Here is a 24353-nt window from a genome sequence, read left to right as displayed (position 1 = left end):
TGTCTTAACAGAAATCAGTGAGTTTCGTGAACAGTTTCATAGGGCTTGGGAAATCTGTCTTTGTCACATTAAATGATATCAGTAGGATATGAACCAAATGTGAGAGATGCTATCTTGAGATATGGCGCAATATTTGTTGCTCATACACCTGAGCCTGTTGGCATCCCCATCAGATATGAAGATGATCTGCTCCAGATGTCTTACATTCTAGCATTTGAATTGAATGATTGAGGATATCCTATTAAGTTGCACTGGTGTTCTACGAACCACCGAAGCAACAGTTTATACTGTTTTTGCAGACTTAATGGCATTGTCTTAATAGAATGAAATAACGGGAGCCATGTTTGTTCCGTAATGGGAATTCCAAGATCCCATTCTCTTTTAATTAATGCTGATTTTGATTAAGAATACAAATTAACAGTGAAGTAAGTCCTATTATATTCAGTGTGACTCTCCTCTGCCTTTTCCTGAAGGGGGAGGACATACTTATGAAAGGTCATTGACATTGGTGAAGGTAATTGAGAATGACAGACTTAGAAAATGTAGTTTGAAAGTGAATAGAATAAATTGAACACTGCATAAACAAAATAGGGTGAGTTCTGTCCATTTTAGCACATGCGGCTGATAGCAAAAAAGTGAAGAGTGAGAGTTGAGTCTTTAGAGTTGTCTACATTTCTTATGTGTTCCTTGAAATACTTTGTGCAACAGACCAGCTTCTGCATGTGCTGCAGTGGTTAGAGCTTGTTGTTTTGTAGCTCAGATGAAATTCTTGCTTGAGCTATCAAGTTCACTGGGTGGCTTTGGATAAATTGCAGTGACTCAACCTACTTGCCTCATAGAGTAGTTGCTGTGGTTAACAAGAGAGAACCCCAACTACATCACATGGAACTTCTTAGAAGAAAGGTTGGGTGATAATGTGCCATAGTATTCCAGCCACATGCTACATACACCTGACTTGACAAAATGTTTCCCTTGGAGGATTTGGGCATGAGTTATTGAAGTCTGCATTTGTTGTTCTTGACTTGTCTAGATATTTCCATTGTAAAAGGAATAGTGCAGGGATGTGGCTTCCCATTCACTTTTTTTTTTCAAGTGAAGAGAAACTGGTTTGACTTGTATTTCTTGTGTGATGAACACATTCCAAGACACTATGCTTATTAAAGTATTTAATTTAAAGTAAAGTACCTTGAGTGATGTTACTTAAAAGTGATCTGGACTTGAACAGAGCAGAAAGAGTTGCATATGCTGCTCTTCTATTGTGTTACATGCAGTAGAACGTTTACTTACATATACAGCCTTCCCTTCCCCTTTTTTATTGAAAGGGTTGTAGAATGTGAAACAATCCATAAAGATTTATAGAGGAAAAAATATAGAATTATGAAGCTCAAGAAGAGGTGTGAAAATGTTAGCTATAGGGGAATAAATGAAAGAACAGATAGAGAATGCATACGTAATAAATCCTTATTTACATTATATATGCACACACACTAGGGCTGTGCGATAAATCACCATATTGTTGAATACCGGTATTGAAATAACATTGTGATAAGTGTTTTGACAAGGCAATATACCTATGAACAAAAGGTGGAGACCTGTCAGCTTCCCAAGGGGTAGCTCAGCTGAACAGATCCTTTACAGATAATTTGCAGATAATATTCAGGCACCATGTCTCCTGCTTTGTTTGCTCTCTCCCTCCTCCCTTCCTAACTGGAAGTGGGGCTTCCGCAGCTTCTGATTGGCTGCAGAAGCCGCAATTTGGTTTTCGAACATTTTGGAAGTTGAATAGACTTCCGGAACGGATTCCATTCGACTTCCAAGGTAAGATTGTAATCATCGTTGACTGTTAAGGATCCACATCACCGTAAAATATTTCATGATGATGATTTTATTTTATTTTTTGTATTTGTATAAAGCTGCTTCAAGACTGAATGTGCCCAGTTAAATAAAACTATTGCTGTGATGATTGGGAATGTGGTTTGTATAATAATCTTTAATAGACGTAGATCATGTTGTTTTCCTTCCAACTTATTTTTTAAAAAACCACTGAAGAGAGAGGTGGGATGTAATCATGCTTGTTTATGGTAGCAGGGAGCTTATGAAAAATACTAGAGGTTGGAGGAAATTCCAAGTGTCTAGGAGCGGGAGAACAAAATTCATGGATCTTCTGCTCTTCTCAAAACCAGCACATTCTGTGCAGAGAAGATAGATAGTGATAGAATCTTCCAAAGAAATTGACTATTAATTTTTTTGAGAACATATGTAAAACCATCTGTGAAAAAAAGATGCTGGCCATATATTTGATTTGATTTATTGTATAGGTTTGTGGAGTTTCAACAAAGCCATTTTTAAATATACTTAAAACATTACTTCTGAGCGACATTGAACAGTCAGATTCCTCTGGTCTGCACCAGTTCTAGGTCAGCCTCTAGGCACCAGCCATGGTTGGAGGCAGAAATGCTTCTGAAAATGGGTTGCTGGAAACCAAAGGGAGGGGAGAGAGTTCTCTCCTCCTCGAATCCTGCTTGCAAGTTTCCAACATGCATCTATTTGGTTGCTGTACAAACAGCATGCAGGACTAGATGGGCTTGATCCAGCAGGGCTTTTCTTAGGTGAGATAAGGTTAGCAGAAATGAGAGGTGGTAGCTGATGATGTGGACATGACATTACCAGTTGGTGACTTGAGCAGTGGTGGAGGGCAGATAGGTCACCATGGTGCAGGCACACAGCTGCTTATTGGCCAGCAACATCCCATGTGGGCATGGAACTATGACATGATGTCCAGGTCCATGTGGGGTATATTGAGCTAGTCAGCAGCTGCTGTTGACCTGGCACCTCTTGCCTCCAGTCCCCCACCCATCAAAAAGGGCACAATGTCCTCTTAGGAATGTGTGCTGCTCCTTTGAAGAATTTTTTTTAAAGTAAGAAGTATGTGTAAGTCCAGGGACACGGGTGGCGCTGTGGGTTAAACCACAGAGCCTTAGGAGGTCGGCGGTTCGAATCCCCACAATGGGGTGAGCTCCCGTTGCTCGGTCCCTGCTCTTGCCAACCTAGTAGTTCAAAAGCACGTCAAAGTGCAAGTAGATAAATACTTCCTGCTTGGGCGGGAAGGTAAACAGCGTTTCCATGCACTGCTCTGGTTCGCCAGAAGCGGCTTATTCATGCTGGCCACATGACCCAGAAACTGTACGCCGCCTCCCTTGGCCTATAAAGCGAGATGAGCGCTGCAAACCCAAGAGTCGATCACGACTGGATCTAATGGTCAGGGGTCCCTTTACCTTTATGTGTAAGTCCAAAAAGTGTTTCAGAATAATTCATCTCCTCCCTAGTTCATTCGTCATCTCCAGATATATATGCGCAAAATGGCGCCATAAAAATGGGTTACAGTTGCCATAATGGAATGTCTAGGCGCCGTTTTTGTTTGTTTTGATTTTGCAGTGGACTTTATTATTATTATTATTATTATTATTATTCATTTCTGCACTGCTTTATATTTTAAAGAACAAATCTCAAAGCAGTTTACAACACATTAAAACATGAAATAGAACAATCCAGAATAAAACCCTCTTTTTTATGGCAATGAATGCTTTATGTCTGCTTGGCACTGTGGAGACTGTGTATTCCAATTATTATGTATTCCAAAATACATAATAATTTGTTTTAATGAAATTAAATTCCTTTAATTAAGGAATTTTAAATTGTAAGTACTGTATTGTATAAATGAACTGTACTTTTACTTTCCAAACATGATAATGTTATGACAAACCAAGTGGCTTTTGATCTGTAAATGGTGTTAAAAATGCATATTTTCCTATTTCCTCTAAGATTTCCATTCCTTCCCCCCACAAACCAGGAAAAAAATGCCCCCCCTGGTTTCAAATTTTCTATAAATTTTATACATCTGCACCTAGCATCTGAAAGGAAACTACCACCCCTGTATCACTGGCCTTTATCACCCTTGTAAAACTTGAAAGTGGGTATTATTATGCCACTAGATAAAATATTTTTTAAAAAAGTTTATTAGCTTGTAGCCCTGAAAACACAGGTTTGTGTTGCAGGAATGCAATGGAGGAGTTCTTCCTGTGAGTTCATATTTTTAGTCTGCATATTCCTTGATAAATAAATTTATCAGGAAATAAAGGACAATTTTATGCTGTGTTGTATAACTGTACCTTATTGCAGTGTACTATAACCCTAAAGTGCAGCTTTCATGCAACAGCCACATGAAACACATGTCTTAAAGCGCATAAAACTCAGCAGGCTTCACTCTGATCAGAGCCCAGATCTAATTGATGGAACATAAGAAGGACTTTTCCTTCTATCAAGTTGGACCATTTTTCCATCTAGCTACATAATGTCTATACCAGGGGTAGACATTCCCTCCAAATGTTGTGGACCATACCATCTCGCTACTACTCTCAAGTATCAATTCTGAAAAATGGGAACAAAAAATCCAAAATAAAATGCTTTGGAGTGCTACAGATTAAATTTAAGGACAAAGGATGGAATCCAGCTGTTCTGGCCCACAATTCAGTATTACATAATATAAAGGAGTTGAAGCATGCAGTTCCCCCACCTTCTGTTTAATAGAAAGTAGGCACAGTGGGTGCCACTATTGCTGGTCTGATGCAAAGCCCTGTTGTGTGTACTCAGGTCACTGCAGCCATGGGTAGGATTGGGTTGTTGGGCAGTACATTTTTCCTTTTTGGAGGTTAAAGCAATTGAGTAAATGTATTTTCACAAGTGCAGGGTTGCACAGTAGTACTGCAGTTTCATTCTTAGTACTGGAATTTTGTAAGTGTAACTTCTGCTTTCTTCCTTTTATGAAAAAACATTTTAGATATGGGAAAATTGTGTCCACGAAAGCTATTTTGGATAAAACGACAAACAAATGCAAAGGTATGTTCCCTGTTAATTCTTTTTCAATTTTTGCTTTAATATCCTTTAAAATTTGCTTTAAACACACACACACACACACACACACACACACACACACACGGTCTTGCCATGCATTGCTCTGGAGCATTTGTTCCCTAGTAGGTCTGGAATGTACCCAGCCCTACAAACAGGGTGCCAAAACTTCAGATGACTTCAGTCAAATTTAACATGCATGGCACTGTTTGCCATTTAGCCTCAGCTTCAAAGAAGAAAGGGAGGTTTGAAATGCTTCCACCCCCCCTTAGCCTGCCGAGATGAGAACTCTTTACAAAGGACCATTTGACGGCAGAAAGTATCTGAAAAGATTACATATTGTGTAAACTGGCTTTATTAATTAGAACGAAGTAGTGTTAAGCAGTTCTTAATTGCATGTTCCAATCCTCTAATTGTATTTGTGTTCTGTTTCTTTTTGAATATAATGGAGCAGGGGGGGAGGGTTTCATTTTCACTGACATAATTATAGCTGGGGGGAAACAATAAACTTCTTTCTGAGACACCGGGTGCATTAATTTAGTTTGGTGACCTTCAGTGTAATTATGATTAGATCATTTCCTAACAGAATGAGTGGTGGGTGGAACATAATGGCAAACACTGCCATATCAGGTTGCAGCCCCTCTTACCAAAAGGGGAGGAACACCACTCTTAAGCACAGGAAAGCATCTGCCAACTTAGCAAGGCTAATATTGACTCCCTCCACATTAGGGACAAAGTTGACAAGCAAGAACAAAGAAAGTGAAAGCTCATCATTAACCGAACCCAAACATTTTACTCAAAGGCTGGTGGTAAAAAGCCAGTTATTTCAGAACACATACAGAGAATTTTAATCTCAAAAGAGATCCTATTAATTGGATTTGTCCACATTATTTTCATGCTGATGCTAAACTTAATGCTCAGATGTAGCCAGTGTTTGAAAACAGGAATTACTTAAACTAAATTAGGTTGCAGTCCTATACCCATTTGTGGGAGTGTCCCACTTGGGACTTCACCTGAATAAACATGTATAGGATTGCAGTGTTAGGATGACAAAGTACTTTTTCTGTGGTGGCCCCCAGCCTGTGGAATGACCTTCCCACCTACATACAGCAGGCAACTGTAGTGAGCTTCTACTTACTCAAGCTTCTGCAGGCCTATGATACTAGTCAAATGAGTCGGGCAGCCATCCCTCATTTCATGTGAGGGGTCTCTTCCCAGGAGGTTGTGGGGACCATCCAGAACAGTGTAGAAGATGAGTGCAGAAGGAAGGTAGAATCTGCACAAGCCGTCTCTCTTGCTCTTCCATTAACAAAGGCATGTGCTAGAACGAAGACTCTTCTGCAAATGGAAAGACTCCATTTGCAGAAGGCCACTACAGTCGTACCTAGGAAGTCGGACGGAATCCGTTCTGGAAGTCCGTTCGACTTCCAAAATGTTTGGAAACCAAAGCACAGCCCCGTTGGACGTTCAGCTTCTGAAAATAGTTCGCAAACAGGAACAGTCACTTCCTGGTTTGTGGCATTTGGCAGCCAAAATGTTCAAGAACTAAGCTGTTCGAAAACCATATATATATATATATATATATATATATATATATATATATATATATATATATTCTAAATATTGGGGGTATCCAATGAAGTAGCTCTGTAAGCACAAGGACTTTTGACTGCACAGTGAAAATTCACCTCCCACTCTTATCCCTGTGCACTCCCTAAATCTGTTCTGGGACTTCCCGCAATGCTCCAGAACAAAGTTGGGAATGTCACCCTAGGTGAAGATATGGAGGGAAAGTTCCATTGAACAAATGGAAATCTTTGCACTAATAGAACTACTTTGTTGGATACTATCTACTGTGATTTTTTAAAAAAAAATCAAAGTAAAGCTTTGCATTTCCTTAAATGTCATATTCAAGGCATATAAAAAGGGCTTTGTTGACTTTCTCCCTTTTAATCAAATACTTAATTTCAAACATTTCTGATAGTTGGGGAAATGCACTACAGTAAAAAACAATACAATGCACAATAAAATTAAAATCCAAACACAATCTATATTCCAAATAAATTAAAACTTGTAAAAATGGGCATCAAGGGCCAACAAAGGCGAAAGTAAATAAAAACGTATTCAGCAACTGAACTAGCATTGGCATATGCCTTATTGCTCAGGGAAGGTTATGGGTGCTGCCACCAAAAAGACTGCTTAATCTCCTCTGTTTTACCACCATGACCACCATCAATAAAGAATATATAAGAAGTTGCAAAACAGTCTCTTTAATTTAGTATATGGGTGCACTCCCAGTTGCCATCTAATCCTTGACTGGGTTTAATAAAGATTTCCAGATTGCTATCTAGGATGACTGCGATGAGAGTGTCCACCCAAGGAGACAGCATGCAGTCCTCCTTTTAATTTAACTACATGTAGTGAAAATCTGCTGGTCTGCACAAAGCACTAAAAACCATGAACAAGCTTTAATTGAGCTCAGACACATCCTCTTCTTCACATCTTCTTGCATGGCTGCATCTTCCTAATTTACTTTTAGTTTCAAAGAATATCCGCTTCGTATTACACCCCGGTTTACAACAACCAATGATTAGTTGCTAAATAAGCCAACTTCAAGCCATGGTTTATAAAGCTGGCTTGTTGTAACAGCCTGTTGCTTCTTTTAAACCAGGATTCTTGGTTCATGCATGTTGCTCACCCATGGTTCTTTCAAACTAGTCTTGGCCATGGGGTGATGGGGAGAATGCAGGCCCTACTCTTTGCTGAATCTCTCAGAAGCTTGCCAACATAATAAGCACTGAACCATGGCATGGTGCAAGTATGAACCAGCCCAAGAATAACATGTTGTTGTTTGTTTTTAAAAAAAATCTGGATAAGCAGGTTGTTGTATTTAGTGATATTGCAGTCATATTTCAGTGCAGATAAGGGTTAGCAACAAATATGGGCTAAATACATTTAGCCATTCTCTTCACGATGAGATATCACCATTCATGGATGAATGCCCATTGTATATTGTATATTCAGTAGATGTACAAATAATGCACATATACAATTTTTGTAAAAGGCTACAAGTGATAGCCTTATATATGGCACTGAACAAGGAATCATTATAGGCATTAAATGGAGCATGTGCCAATAAAAAACCAAATCCAAACAAACGTCTCAGATATTTGTTTTTGCGATATGAAATGTTTCAAACTAAGACAACAACTCTTTTCTAGTGAATTGTGCAGTAGTAACGGTTAAAGAAAAAAAGCCTTTTGGAAGCTCCGGAAAACAATGCAGAGTGTGCTTTCATAGACACTATTTCCTCATCCTCGTTTTTCAGGGGATGGTTATGTGGATGAAATAAAACATGCATGTTATAAGCCATTGCCCTTAAGCTTTCAGATGAAATAAAAAGTGAACACTTCAGCTTTTCTTACCCATAAATAAATAAATGTTTTAAATTCCAGGTTATGGTTTTGTAGACTTTGACAGTCCAGCCGCAGCTCAGAAAGCAGTATCTGCTCTGAAGGCCACTGGAGTCCAAGCACAGATGGCAAAGGTAAGATAAATGCATCTGGACCACTCGGAGAGTAACCTCAGAAACCTGTGTCCTCCAGTTATTGTCGGATATTTTAACTCCCATCATCCCTCACTGCTGACCATATTGGCTGGGGATAACAAAAGAGTTATAGTCCAGCAACACCTGGGGAGCCACATATTCTTCACCCCTGCTCTACACTCTGGTGATAGTGAATCCTCCCTGGCATGAAATCAATGCTTTCTCATCAATGCCTTCTCATAATGGACCTTCTCATGTGTACTTGAAGTCCTCCATCATTTTAAAAAACAAAACATGCTCGTGGGGCAAGGTCTTAAACCATCACCTAGGATGACTTTTGACAGTACTACTCCTGGGGTAGATAGATTTTGTTACCATAAATCTATAGTGACGACAATTTGTCACTTGAAGAGAAACTAAATACTTTACTCAGGAAGTAGTCACCACTTTTGGCTACCTTACAGAGCATGCCTGGAATCTTTCCCTCTAATTCCAGTCTCCAGGCATGAGTGTTGTTGATTAATGTAGCCAAAACAGCACAACAAAGCAGAGAAAGGAGGTTATCAGTAGAGGAGGGGAAACCCCAAGGTTTGCAACAACAAACCTTTAGGAAGAAAAGTAAGGGAAGAAGCACATGGAACTTGGACTAGAAAAATGGCTTACTTTGGAGGTGGAGGAAGCCAAATGTCAGGCATGGTTCACTCACTAAAAAATAAATTGCGGTATTTTTGTCAGGTTCTGCTGATCTAGAATCAGCCATTTCAGCCACCAAAAGAAACGTAATCTGATAAAACTCAAGTCAGCCTGAGTAATGCTACAAATGTTCCCATTTTACAAAGGCCAAAGGTTGCCAACAGAATGCATATAAATTAGGAGAAAGAGCACTCTTGTGGAAAGAACTGAACAGCGGGGGGCGGGAATAAACTTTATTCAGAATCTGAACTTCATTAAATAGAAAATCCCTGCCATTTCCTGGAAAATTTTGTATTGGTTATAGCAGCAAAACGCTTAATTTTTCTAAAGCATATTCCCCTACTTCCAATGGTAATTCAGTGCTTACCTCTCTGCAGTAACGGCATATGAAATGAAAGAAGTAGAAAATGATTGAAGAGTGTGAATCTTTGCAGAGTTAGAATAGAGCAGTTCGAATAGTCTTTATTTGTATGTCAAACTTTCATAAGACCAGCAAGTGGGAGCCATTGGTGTGGTGGTTGCTCTTGTTGTTATCCAACTACAAGTCAGTCAAAATATAATTACAACAAAAGAGATACATTAATGATAGAGATATAATGATAGAGATATAAAGGTAACAGAACTCTCTGGGATGCGTGGTCATCAGCTGCCAACACATTTTAATAGCAAATCTATTCCAACAATACTGTTTACCTAAACAGAATATATATAATTTCTTAAGTGACTTGCAACATCCTGAAAAGTATGTACTCCTGTACTCTGGTGCACTAATATATTCTAGACATACCCCACTTTTCCACAAGGTTAGTTAACTTTATTGTATTTACTATTTCCCATGTTTTGATCCTCCAATCTTTTGCTGTCTGGATCCTTATCTTTGTCCACTTGTGACAGATTATAATACAGGCAGCTGTCAATAACGGGAACTATTGTAAACTATGAGTGATGCAGGTCTTCTGCACATACGTATATTGCAATCATTCTTTAAAGTCTATCCTTCCAAGTTTGAAAACATAGTACTTTCTAAAATATTCAAGTGACTAATTAATGTGAGAGCCCCTCAGAATGATTAAATATGAAACAAATCTGGCACACCTTTCTTGTCCGTTCTGCTGCTTCTTGAGTAATGTATAAACCAGGGTGGCTTTTTTCAGCTTAGGCAATATTTTTCCAAATTCTCCACTGAGGAACAGTGGAGCTAATAACCTGAAATGTCCTTGGATTAGTTCCAGGACAGCAAAATGAAAACCATATGTCTATTACTTAATGCACATTTTATCACATGCATGCACACTTGCTCTTACTAGATGACTTTCTTGCATTATGGCTGTTCTGTGGGTCTCTGTGTTAATGGTGGTGTCATAATATTTAATATCTAGGCACGTGACGGGTGAGAGGAACACACAAAACAAAAACTGGAAATAGTGCACATTTGTCTCCAATGTTAATGAGCCCTCTTTGTGTGAATTTGGGTGGTGATGCTTTTAAATGCAGCAATGTGTTTATGGTTATGCTCTTAAATTTCAAACGAAAGTTGGAAATACAAGAGGATAGAAATCTGAAAAGGCAACAGTGCTCTGAACTATGTGTATGTGCTGATGGGGTCCACTTATAAAACTCAAAAGGCAATGTGACTATCATTTCATCACCCTTATTACATATGATGAGTGATAAGCATCTAATTCCATAGTATTTGGAATGAGCAGAGTTTCAGTCAGCAAAGGGGAGAGAAAGGGAAATATATTTCACATGTGAATAGCAGAGTTGGCTAACTAGAGATGTCATCCTGGTTCAGGCATGCAGAGACCACATTTTCTAGATCATATGGTGCCCTGGACCTAGTCTGATGGAGAGGATTAACCTGTGTGTGGTTTGAACCATTGCAGACAGAAGCTTACAAGGTTCAATGTTCCTTTGCTTGTTTATTTTGAAAATCTCACACAGAAAGCTAGCATGTCACAGAGAACACAAGCCTAGAACCTGTACATCTAGTTTGCTGTAGACTGAGCACTATGTTTACTAACCTGCATCAAGAAGGACATGTAGTTTTAGCCCATATGTAAGCTTAATTTTTTGTGTAATGCAAGGGACCATTATTTACCGTTATGTTGGCTGGTTAAAGGGGTTAGGGCTATAAAGTTAGGCAGCTGACAATATTGTTATATAAATGACAGGGTTCAGGAAATGACATCTTAATGTGTTTGCTCTTCAACAAAAGGTTTCCTATTTTGAATAAGGGCTATTGATGCTGTGCAATACAGTAATTTTATTAAAACAGAAGTTATGTGATCACTTATTGCACAGAAGGGTATGGTTTCTGTTATGTTTTATCCCCCCCCCCTTTGTTGCATATAAAGCAATGGTTATGTAGTACTAATACTATTCTATTATGCCAACCCTGCTACCACCACCCAAACACACTCTAAACACCTCCAGTTCTCACTCCAACTACCACCCAGTCTGAAACTCAACTTAATCTCTGAACAGTCTCACACTAGTGTTGAGGCTCCCTCTCAAACTCTTATTCAGTCACCACTCACTTCCAGCATTCCAAGAACTCTCTCCTTCTCCCAGCCTAACACATACCTTAATTTAAATACCATAATTACCTACACATTTACCTTAATTACTCTAATATCATGACATACACACACAATTATATTTACTTAAACACCAGAACATCACCGTAGACAGTAGAGTGAGATGTCTTTTACAACATACTTACTCTGGACCACTGCTTGGTCTCTTGGATTCCAGTTACATGAACTCAAGTGTACTTCTTAAGTTTATTGTGTTAATTTGCCTACTCCACCTAATTTCCATGAGCTCAATGCAATGTTAAAATAAGGTCTGAACACCTATACATGCCTACAGTATATGCCCATTGATTTAATTAATTGAGAGTTCCTCTTACAAAATGAAAACTATTTATTTTTATTTTTCCCCATGAATGCTTTTGGCTTTTGTGGTCCTCTCAAATAAGGTTAGTGGAATACACGTGGAGCTTCTAAAAGGTCTCATTGCATTGTTTTCTTAACAAAGCCCTGAACATCTTCTTACAAAGGGTTGTCCTCTTATCCAAAAGGCACTTAGGAATGTCTCCATTCTCATGAATTGAAAAGAAACGCTGTTTCAGATTTGCTCAGCTATGTTCTTGTACCATAGTCTGGCAAAAAATAAAGGCCCCTTTCAGCCATGCTGCTTGTCTTGTTTGAATGCCACTATAATCAGGAAGCAGATACTGTCTTTTGTGTTCATACATAGATTTAAGACCAGTATGAATGGCACACCATTTTTCTGTTTCAGTGAAGCTTTCTAGTAGCAGTGCTGAAAGTTCCGTGATGGAATTGAATCGAGGAATCTTGTGCTAACCTCTATGAGGTTAAGACTTCTCTTCCGGCACTATCTGCCCTATGAGGAGGAAGAAGAGGCTAGGGAGGCAGGCACAGACAACATTAGGGCCTGCTCCAGTGGGACTGTCCCCTCCCATCGGGCTAACTTTGTTTTAGTCCTTTAGAATCATAAGCTGCCTTGGGTGCCTACACAGAAAGGCATATATGAATGCAGTGAGTGAATGAATGAATGAATGAATGAGGTACTAGATTGTGATTGTCAGCACTGAGTTGCAAGCTGAGGAATAATTTGGTCATAATTGCACTAATGTGCGAAAGACTCCTATATTATTGTGGGTTGCTACACACGTTTCCTCCAACAATACTTAGATCATTTGGGGAATAGGGGCGCAATCTTTCCTCAGGTGGCAAGTTGTTGAAAGAGTTACATGAGCATCATTTCACTTCACTACCGATGTATATCCCTTGTTGGGAAGCAAGTAACATACTGAACCATGATATACATGGCACTTTCTCCCCTGCCATTGCAATAGAATCAAGTTCTATGAACCAGAAAGGATTATCAATCATGCCTACTGAAAATGTTGCCATACAATGTTACCTTTGCTTCCGTTGGCATTTTTTATATTTGACTAGATAATGTGTGTTTCTTGTTTTTGGTGTGTTTCTTGTTTTTGGTTTTTGGTTTTTATTTTCCCCTTTCTCTTAACTGGTTTAAAGCTGCAGTTCTATACCCACTTACTGGGAAGTGATCCCCATGGAAAATAATGACTCTGTGTTCCCTGTCTCTCTCTCCAGCTTTCAAAGAGAGCTAGATAAATACATATGGTGGTACCCATGTGTTGGGATATTGTTTTGGTGCTCCCAGCATACTGAGAGATTCTACTAACATGGTCTTTTAAGGAAATCTGCAATAAGCCCCACTAATCTTTTGGAACTTCCTGAGGGTCACAGCCTTTCTGCAGAGCAAAGAGAATGCAAAGCTGCTTGCAAGTATATTAAAACATAACAAAAGCAATGGTTAATTTTTAAAATATTAAGCGGGAGGAGGGGGACAGCTATATGACAGCAGCCAGATTGGATTGGATCCAGCCTTGCTTACAGCAGACCTACTGAAATCAGTAAGTTAGTTGTGGCTAATATAAGACCCATCAATTTCAGTTGCTTTATTCTAAGCATGACAATTTATCAGCAGAAGCTATGAGAGGAGGCTACATAGCCAATGTTCCCAGACAGAGAATTACATAATGTAGACTCCATGATAACTAGAAAAAAGGCCCAGCTTTATATTACAACTTGGCCCTACAAATTTGGGAACATGAATGAAGGATTCAGCCACAGACCTCAAAGGCCATGGAGGTATATCCACGGTGGCTGCAATTCATCCATAAAAATGTCTATAACATATGAATTTTGTTGCAATTATGATGTTTTCTGCCTCTGCTGATCTTTTCCCCTATTTTGTGCACCTATTGCACAATATAGGCAATTCAAGGCACCATTCCAAACTAAATAAATACAACCACTTTTTTTTTAAGAGGCTTAGTATTTCAACTTGTTTGGGGGGGGGACTTCTAATTATAGAGATTGTGATTTCAAGGGTGAGCTCTGTGTTCTAAGCGGTCTTGGAGCACAATTATTTCAACTTCATGCTTCATGTACTTTTTAAAAGGAAAAACAGGATGTGCGTGAAGACGAAAACCATATGATTAAACAATTAACCGTGCTGTTAGCATTACAACAGCATTCATTGTAACAAAGTACCTTTAAATAGTTCCTTGAGATCAATGAACAAAAACAATAACCATGCTAATTTATTTTATTTTATTTTATTTTTAGAGAGAGGACCCTGATAATTAGCTTACTAATGTAGACTTGGGAGTTTTTTTTTACTGATGCATTTTTGTGGCTGTTCCAGACCAGAAATAAAGCCATATATGGAAGCCTAGTTCAACCCATTTGCTGAATGGGTCAGAGCAGTAACTGACAGCACTGTAGCTGAAGCTGAATAGTTTTACATTTAACTGTGGGTGCATCTTCAGTGATACACATGAGCACTGCTTCCATGGGAAGGCAGGCCAGCTAGGAGCGAATTGGCAAAAGGGTCTTCCATACAGTCACATGTTTTCTGAATGGCTGTCTGTTAGCCGTGACCCTTTGCAATGGAAGAGAAAACAGATGTTTTATCATGCTGCCAAGTTGTTGGGGCTCCCCTCCCCTTGCATGTTAGGAACAGTTCTACACACAGGGAGTTTTTGTTAATTAGTTTCAGATGATGAGTGGGAGTTTTACACCATGCAGGACCTCCAGTTACTGCTCTTCTATCCAACAGCCCACCCCCATCTGCCACCCCTGCCCTGCTCAAGTTGATGCTCACGGCTGGCTGTCCCCATTTCTTAATAAATGCTGAACATAGCTTTATGCTTATTAGATACTTAATCCCTTGAGTGCCTAAGGAAGAATCACATGCATACATACAGAAGAACGCTAACTTAAAATCAGCCTTGTTTTGATATGCTTGAGGAAAAGCAAATAAGTGAATTCAGCAGACTCGAAAGCTTTTAGTTCGAAGTTACCTTTCCCTCCCTTTTTGTTAGCTGACGCCCAACACAGGAGTTCTTCGTTTGCAAGGACCAGTTTACTTCTTGTATTTATTATTCAACGTGGTGCAGTATAAAACATAATAATAAATGCAATAAAACAATGCAATCCCTTCAAAACAGAAACATAGCAGCACATTTTGATACACAATCTCAAAAATCTTTACAGAAACAGCAACAGGACAGCAGTATTATAAAATATCATAAAACATCCACCATGCAGTGTGGAAGGTGAAATAAAAGCTGGTATCAATTATCTGGGAATGCTTATCAAATAAAAAATAAAAAATAGGTATTTAAAAGGTAACTGAGACAAACCACTGTTGGTGCCTTTTGTATTGCATAAAGTGGGTGCCATCATTGAGAAGCCCACTGCTGTGTTGCTGCCTGATGTATTTTTTGGACAGGCCGAAAAGCATCCTCTACCTAAAAGCGTTGCTGTGTTATTCTTCCTTTCTTTTTACTAGATAGGACCTGCTACAAATTGCTGAGGTGACACATATGCTTTCTGAATAATTTTGTATTGTATATTCAGTTTCATTGTCTCGCCTTTGAGAAGCATGTGCTTCTCGTGAGTCTTTGCTATATGGATTCTCAGAGCCTGATCGTGCATGGAAGTTGCCCTCACTTTAAATTTGTTACTGCTTTGTATGAGCGCCTTGGGGTGTTTGTACTATTCTCATGTCATCTGTTTATTCATAATCTGCATCTTTATATAATGTTAAGATAGAGCCAACGACTTCTTAGTCTTCCCTGTCAAAGAGAGGATGAGATAGTGTATATAAATATGGAAGGCAGCTTCAGGAGGCAGAAAAAGAGCTCCTGATCACACATGCTCTAATTTATCTCAAGCTCACTCAAACAAGATAGTTAGAGCCAAATACTCCAGTGCAAACATACAGATTCCCTTTCTGTCTACAACTGTCCTCACTAACTTCAGGGGGTTGACTAGGAGCCCTGAGGTGGATTTTTAGAGGGGAAATTGGCAACAGAAAACCTATGGGCAGAAGGGTCTCCTACTTGCACATCAGAATCTTTGAACCTGAGCCATGGTTTTTTGACCAACTCTGAGCAAAGCCACTTTATTCTGCAGAACTTTTGAAATAGGCCTTGTGATCTGTTGTGGACTTTCATGTGAATCGTCTTAGCTAACTGATTAAAATGGGGACATTTTTTTCAGGGATGCAGGATCCAGCATGGCAAAAGCCCTTCCATTGTGCAGCAAATACATTCCTTTTTATCTATTTATTTTCCCATGAATGTAATTCTAGAGACGATAATGGCTTATGTTGTCAGAAGAAGGAAGAGCTTATTCTGTGAATGGTAGTAACGATGAATAGATGTAATCATACATTTTGGCCACAGCCGTTTCTCTAGTTTCATTGATCTCCTAGGGAAGTCTTGAGAGACTGCTATTCAGTGACTTCAAAATTACACATTTAGCTACGACTGCTGTTGGTACCACTTTATTGTGGAGACTTTCACAGCAAAGTAAGTCTCATGGGTACAATTTTATGTACAAAATTTCCAATATTCTTCTGAAAAGTAATATTATTATTTTTATTGCTTTTTTTCAGCAACAAGAGCAGGATCCAACTAATCTATATATTTCCAATTTGCCACTTTCAATGGATGAACAAGAGCTGGAGAATATGCTGAAACCTTTTGGGCAAGTTATCTCGACAAGAATACTTCGTGATTCCAATGGCACAAGTCGTGGGGTTGGCTTTGCAAGGTACGATGGTAGCTGTATTTTATATCACTTCATGAATAGTATCTTCAGAACAATTATAGTTAAAGTAAAATGGAGGTGCTTAGCAATGGAAAACAGTATCTTACCATGACAAGAAACTCAAAACAAAGATGGTAGGACTGATCATTTAACCAAAATATTAATGGGTCAAATAATATTCAAGGGTGCATGGCATGCACCTATTAGTACTGTAATAGAGAATAGTGCAAATGTCAAATATTGGCATTAACAGCTTTTTATTAATGTACCAGCCACAAAAGACAAAAGTGTATGTTTAAAGGTGGGTGTGGTTAAAGAACATAAGATGTTGTAGTCTAAATCAGCATGGCAGCTGGGGCTGATGGGAATTATAGTCCAAAACTGCTGAAGGGCACCAGGTTTGGAAAGGCTGGTCTTAGAGGAATGGGTGTGGGGCTTCGACCTTTGAAGAAAAAAGGGCTTTCGCACCACCTTTGCTTTAAGGTGCAATTTGAATTTTATTGCTCTCTTGCAGCTAAAAGATGGGACACGACTGACACAATGCAATATTGACTTATTAGACAATATTAAACTGCAATCAAACAAGTTGTTAGTTGCCTTCTATTCCAATCCTAATATTGCTGCCTTATTCTTTGCATGTTTTTAATTGGCTCAGTTATTTTAAGGGTTCTTACACAATGAGTACTCAGAAATAATTACCCAGTATTGCCATATCCATACAAAGGTAATATACTAAGTTGAATTTGATTAGTAATTACACACAAGAAACCTGTTAAACTAAATAAGGAAAACTGTATTCATACCCAAGACAAGTTGAATTTCCTTTTTAGATAGTTCCAATGTGCAATGAGAAAAACACTGCCATTTGAATGTTTACTTTCAGTCTTTAATAGTGGAACGATGATTGGGGGGGGGGAGCATAAATCTTGCCCCAAATTTATTTTTTCAAAACACACAATTAAAGCATCCTTCTCACACACATACAAAAATGTGCAAGCACTGCATGGAGCTTGTAGGGGGAGCCGGGGAGAGACAGTGAGATAGACAGATATGGACACAGACATAATTCCAAACCATAGGAAGCTTCTTTATAATGAGTCAGATCACTGGTCCATCCATCTCAATATTGACCAATAGCATCTCTCAAGGAGATTTTCCAGCCATAAATTCTGGGAAGTGAACCAGGAACACACTACATTCAAAGCATGTGTTCTACCACTGAGCTATGGCCTCTCTCCCTGGTTTGGCACTACAGGATTCATCTTTGGTTCATCTACTAAGATTCACTGCCTCCCTTTTTGCCAGAAAACTGCAGCTGGCCCATTTTGCATGTTCTGGCAAACAATGGCCAGCAAGCCATGAGGAAAGACATCACAGTGCACAAAGGGATGAAGGGAGTGCACAAGTCATATGTTTATCCACATACTGCCCAAGCCTTGTTTTGTCATTACGACTGGACTGGGCTGGAGGCTTTGTCATTGTGACCTAATAAGAAAGCAAAACATGTGCAAGTCAATATTACACAGTTATCTCCTATTTTTGTCTTTTACACAGGATGGAATCGACAGAAAAATGTGAAGCAGTAATTGCTCATTTTAACGGGAAATTTATTAAAACACCCCCAGGAGTTTCAGGTAGGTCTAAGTATTCTTCTGAAAATGTTACAATCTAATGATTCCTGTAACTAGATTATGCAAGCTGCACCTGCATAACACCACCTCTAAAAGGATGGTGAACAGCACTGCAGTAACCCTGTTACATACTGTCTGGAGCCCTGAGGAAGGACACTCTGTGCTGTTCAGGCCCTTGGGGGGTTGAGGAAGAAATTTCAGGAATGCCGAAACATCTCTTCTTTCTTACCTTTCCCTTGAGTCCTTCCCTGTGGGCTAGTAGGCTTGTAGACCCAATACGAATTCACACACCTTTACTTGAACATCCAAATCATCATTCCCAGAATGTATTCATGAGGGCACATGCAACTTGTGAACTGAGCAAGTGAGCATAGTTGGTAGTATTTCTGTGATCACAGCAGCATTTTCTTTACATTATAGAGGTTTGCATATAATAGGAGAAGCTCTGAGAATACTGTAACTCTGACAAGGGAAGGTAGCTCTCTGAATTTGTATTACACAGCTCCAGTCTGCTGCTGAGTATGGGCAGAGAGATTAAGGGTGCTGTTGACTCCAGTGATCCAACTACTGTGCTTGTAGTCAAGCATTATGCCATTTTCTGGAAAACCATGTGAGTCTGGACACTGAAGACCCTGAATATAGGCCATTGCTACTCTGATCATTGTAACATTCTGCTGCTTTACAAGGATTGCTCTGAAGCTTTGGGCACAGGTCCCCCCAACAGCTGTAAATAGTTCTAGATAAGGTGTGCAGGGAGGGGAACAAATAAGGCTTATTTAATTAGTCCCCTTTTTCCTGTGGCTTTGCGAGTTTGTTCAATAGCGCTGAAGGTGAATGAATCTTGATGAGAAAACCTGATACCCAAATACCAGATTAAGATGATAATTTTAGACCCCCCCCCTCTTCCTGTCTAAATTAACTTGCATCTTTCTAGTGCAAAAAAAATTGCAAGGAAACAAAAAAAAAAGGTCCATGAGGCATTCTCCTAATGCAGCTTAATTTATTCACTTGCTGCTGTGAGACTCCCAACCCATCTTATGATGGAAAGCTGTCAGCTCATGATAATTGATTGCACTTCTTACTATGGGCTCTTTTGAAGCCAAGAGTTGACACCCTTTTACTATCAGCCTCTGCCAGGGAGTAGCAGATTATTGCTGGATAGGACTAAATTAATATGACCAGAAAGACAGAAGACAATAACAGAGTGAGATAGGAAATTTACTATACAATAAATAGTGCTTTTCTTTGACTTTCCGGGGGTAGTAAAATTGTATCCTATAAGAAAGAAGAGACATAGTAGCATGCATGGCAGAATTCAGGTGAAGAAAGAAATCAAAGGAAGGGTATTCATATTTATTTATTTTTCTTACATTTATATCCTGTCTTTGTTTCATCATGGAGCCCAAGGCTGCATACATGTGATTCCCTGGTGATTGTTCATCCAGGCAATGGTCATCCTCAGACCGGCTGAACTTCAGCAAGGTTGTGACCTCATGTACCTTCAGACTATATCCCATGTTTTGGTTCTCTCCCTCTCCCTCTCCCTCTCCCTCTCTCTGGTGTGGGTGGTAGCCACACATTCTTCAAAATGGGATTTCAATGTAGAATTTCCCAGGATGCCCCCAGTGCAAACAAAGAGAAAGATAATATACTTCCTTTCCCCATGTTACTGCAAACACCTGTTGTTTAGGTAACTGGGCTGACTTAGCAACCAGCCACTTTTGAGCAGCCTGACTCTGACCAGCAGAATACACAGTTTGATGGGACAAGGTAAATTAACCTTTGCTGTGCCATACTCCTGTCATTACTAAGAAACTCTCAGTTCTCATGTTACAGGAACTAACCTTTAACAGACTCCATAGCAGCTACTGCCTTTAGAGGCCATTTGGGTGGAGCTATACAAATAGCAGCAGACTTAGTGACAAATCTGGGTTGAGGTTAGTATCACTATTAGGAGGGACATGGCTAATTCTTCAAAGCACTGAAGGTGCCGAGGATTGAACCTGGGACTTCCGTGCAGGCAAAGCAAATGCTCTACCACTGAACTATAGCACCTGCCCAGATGTTATAGAATTTGCAGCATAATTTTGAATGGTTGGTTATTTGTGGTTGACTTAGCTCTTGCAGGTGATCCCATATGGAGGCCTACGGGATCTCCCTTCTCAGAGCAGGTCGTCAAAGCCATTTTCCACTACACCACATTCCTTTCCTCATAATTACATGTGCATGTGCACACATATGCCTTCAGCTGACCTTGTTATGTTACTGGAGTCCTATGTGTGTCTTCAGTCATCTGTCTCATTTGACCTTCACTTTGTTTCTTGGCTTTGTGAGAGAGGGCAGGCATTGCTTCACTCCCAAGTTCAGGAGACGCACCATTAGCAAAGCTCTTCCCAGGTAAAGGGCGAGTAATAATCTGCAGCATAAGAATGCTTGTAACGCCAAGTTTCACAGAAACTAGGGTAAATTGGCAAATTTCAGTTGGATGGGGGAAATGGCGTAATGGACGGAGAATCCAGAAGATGGCAATGGAATAGGTGTGGGAGGAGGAGGAACATCTGTTTAAGAAAAGCATGCTGTCATAGTGCAGCTTAGCTAAAATAACAAGAGTTTGGAACTGAAAATGGAATAGCTAAATAGTTTTATAAGAAAGGAGGTCGGGCCTCCCGGATAGTGTGAAGCAGATCAGGAAATTCTTGTGCAAACAGACTCAAGTAGACTAGACCAGCTGGTAAAAAAAATACATGCATACTTAGTTTTAGTAGGTTTTTTTGTAAATTTGTATGTGGAAACACTACGTTAAAACTTCAGAGCGCACAAACAGATCGACTCTGAAGATTACACTTCCTGCCATAGTCTCAGGCACAGCCTGTGGTAGCTACAAGGTAACATTAAAGCAGCCTTCCACTACCTGGTGCTCTCCGGATGTTTTGGATTACATCCTGTTTCCTTCAGAGGCCAACCAGATGCCTAAGGGAAGTCTGCAAGCATTGGAGCCCAACAGCTCTCTCCTGCTATTCTTCCCCCATCAGTCATCACTCACCACCAGATCAGACATCATCCATGTATATGTGGAGCTAGGATATTTTTGCCTCAATCTTTCCCCCCCAACTTGACTATCAGCCATTGCATTATCCTCTATTAACTCATGGTAGCAAATTCCATAAGTTTTAACTGTGTGCTGTGTGAAGAAGCACTTCATTTTTTCCATCTTGAATACCCCAACTGTCATCTTCATTAGATGACTCTGGGGCCTAATACTATATGAGTGGGAGAAAAATGTAGCTCATACCTGCTTTCTCCATAGTGTACATGATTTTTTAAATGTCTGTATCATTTCCCACTTTACTCACTCCCCTGCCTCTCCCAAAAAAGATATTGTAACTTTTCCTCATAGTGGGACTAGCCCAGTTGCAGCCATTTTGGTTTTCCGTTTTCTGTACTTTTCCCAGCTCTACAATATCCTTTCTGATCCAAATTGTACACCGTATTCCAAGTGAAGTTATACCATAGATTTGAATAAAGACATTACGATAGTGGCAAATTTTATTTTTCGATGCCTTTCAAATGATCCCTAACATAGAATTAGCATTTTTCATAACTGCCACACTGGTTTGACATTTTCATTGAACAATTAATTCATCACAGTCAATGTTAGAAATGTGACTAACAAATATAATAAATAATAACAACCTCATCCCTGTCCTGATCATTCACCACCATCCCAGACCCCCATCAATGTGGGGCTAGTAAATTTTTTGCTTCAGTGCTCACCATCTTGCACTTACCTATCTTGAATCGCATTTGCCATTTTAATGCCCATTCACTCAGTTTAGACATTCACTTTTGGAACCGCTTGCAATCCCTTTTTTGCAATCTCTTTCTGGTTTTAAGCACCCTGAATAATTCTGTGTCATATGCAGACTTGTCTGCCTCACTGCTTATGTGGATCATTTATGAACAAGTGTAAAGTCACTGGTCCTAATACAGGTCCTTGTGGGGAAATTCCTTCCACTATGAGAAAAGACAATCCATAAAGGGCTTGTCCTCTTAGCCTGTGACTGCTAATTTTACTCAGGCACCTTTAGTGGTGAATGTCATCAAATATTTGTTTGAAAGCCCAAGTGTACATTGCTGATTCAGTCCAAAACAGCACATAAGAATGTGAGTTACCATTTTAAGTGCAACCCACAATGCTGTCAAAACCACAGCAGGAGGGGATTTGCCACACCTTGGAACATTCAAGCTGATTGTTTGATTCTGTGCCACTCATCCATGATCTCAGTTTTGTTTTTAATCACTCTGACATACACAATTCTAACATGGGTTGTATATTTTGTGAAACAGCACATTTCTGTAGGCATCTTTGTCTGTCTAGGATGTTACCTAACTGTAGATTTGTGAGGAAGGAAATTATTAGCAAAAAGCGTGACAAGCCAAGACTACAACAGCATTTCCACTCAGTGATTAGGGATAACAAGGAAAAAGAGAGAAGGACTCTATTTCAGCCAGATGCAGGTGGTGCATTTAGGTAATGGGGTATGACTGAGACAAGCATTGCCATTCCTGAAATTGTGCTGTGTTAAACTTCAAAAACAGAACAAGAACTATAATGAAGGACATGAGCGCTTGACTTGGAGCTTGGAAACTGGGTTATTGCATTTAACCAGCTTGCTTAGTAAACTCAGTTCTTCAGCCTGGGTTTCATGTCTGTAAAATAGGAATAATACTTGCATGGGTTACCTGCATATGTTATCAGATTAAGTAAAAGCCACCTGCTAGCTCATCATGCAATATGATACTTGTATAGAACAAGACAGAAAACGCTGAAAGTCACCTTTCTGGCTTGCGCAGTGGAAAGAGTTTAAAAAGCACTCAAACTGGAAAGAGTTAAAAAAGCACTCAACCCTTTTGCAGCATCTTTGTATCTATGCCCTTAACCAGTAGTTGCATGGTTGTCAAAAGTAATTTACTCTCTCAGAGAACCCTTTTCTGTAGAAATCTGTGGTACTGGAACAATACGTAAGTAAAGGGATGCTGTTGAAACACTCAAAGGGTGTTTTCATTTAACGAAAGGACCAGACACGGAAACCATAGAAATGAATTCAAGTGGCTTCTGCTCATAACTTGCCACTTTTTCTTTTGAATGCAGAGCTCAGAGTTAGCCTTCCAAGATTCTGCTGGCTTCGGAAGCATGCCAGAACATATATTGTGTGTCCTGAGAGCAATTTATAGTGTCCTCATTTAAAAATTTATATAAGTAATCCAACCAGAGCACCTACGTAAATAATGTTCAGTGAATACCTGTATCTAACTAGTTTCTTTCATGTGTTGCATAAAGTAGCACAATAAACATGTAGCTTTTTTTGATGGCCATTTTGTGCCAATCCTAGGTCTTCCCACACAGGTTTAAATGTCGTTTAAGTCATTTAAGTGACTGACCTCAGCCCTAAAGCTGTTTGTTTGCAAGTAAACCCCATTGGTTTCATTAGGGCCATTGCACACATGCACCTCAATCACTTAAGTGCATGAGTGAATAAGCCAAAGTAGACTTAATACCAGAGGCAAAGAAAACTACTTTTGTCTCAGATACAGTATTTTTGGATGAAGTTGAGTTGGACTAGCTGCTAGCAATGAAGTGACAGAGCACGTAGGGTGTGACTTCGTATATAGCACATCTGTAACCAGAAACTTATAATGAGGGGAGAATTCTCTGTAAACCAGGGGTTGGCAAACTACGTCTCTGGGCCAGATCAGGCCCACCCGGCCATTTAAGAACCCACCACCCGCCACAAAGCCGAGACTCTCGGCGATCGCAGCAGGAGGAAGAGGCCAAGCAGTGGTGGCTCTGGCACTCAAACGCTGTGCCTGGTTTACCTCAGTGGCTTT

General features: G+C 39.6%; 1 protein-coding gene across 5 annotated transcripts in view; it reads left to right on the top strand.

Annotated features, from left to right (window-relative positions):
- The window catches only part of RBMS1 (RNA binding motif single stranded interacting protein 1), a 117348-nt gene that overhangs the window by 77511 nt on the left and 15484 nt on the right, over positions 1-24353 (top strand). For all 5 annotated transcript variants that reach the window (XM_082199042.1, XM_082199040.1, XM_082199039.1 and 2 more), the window contains exons 3-6: positions 4838-4896; positions 8364-8455; positions 16679-16836; positions 18388-18467. In XM_082199042.1, the coding sequence (XP_082055168.1) occupies positions 4838-4896; positions 8364-8455; positions 16679-16836; positions 18388-18467 (389 nt within the window). The remainder of the gene's footprint in view (positions 1-4837; positions 4897-8363; positions 8456-16678; positions 16837-18387; positions 18468-24353) is intronic.

The sequence above is a fragment of the Podarcis vaucheri genome (assembly GCF_965113315.1).
Source record: "Podarcis vaucheri genome assembly, chromosome: 1".
Taxonomy (NCBI): Eukaryota; Metazoa; Chordata; class Lepidosauria; order Squamata; family Lacertidae; genus Podarcis; species Podarcis vaucheri.
Note: the sequence above shows the minus strand (reverse complement) of the source record. Positions and strands in the feature narration are given on the sequence as shown.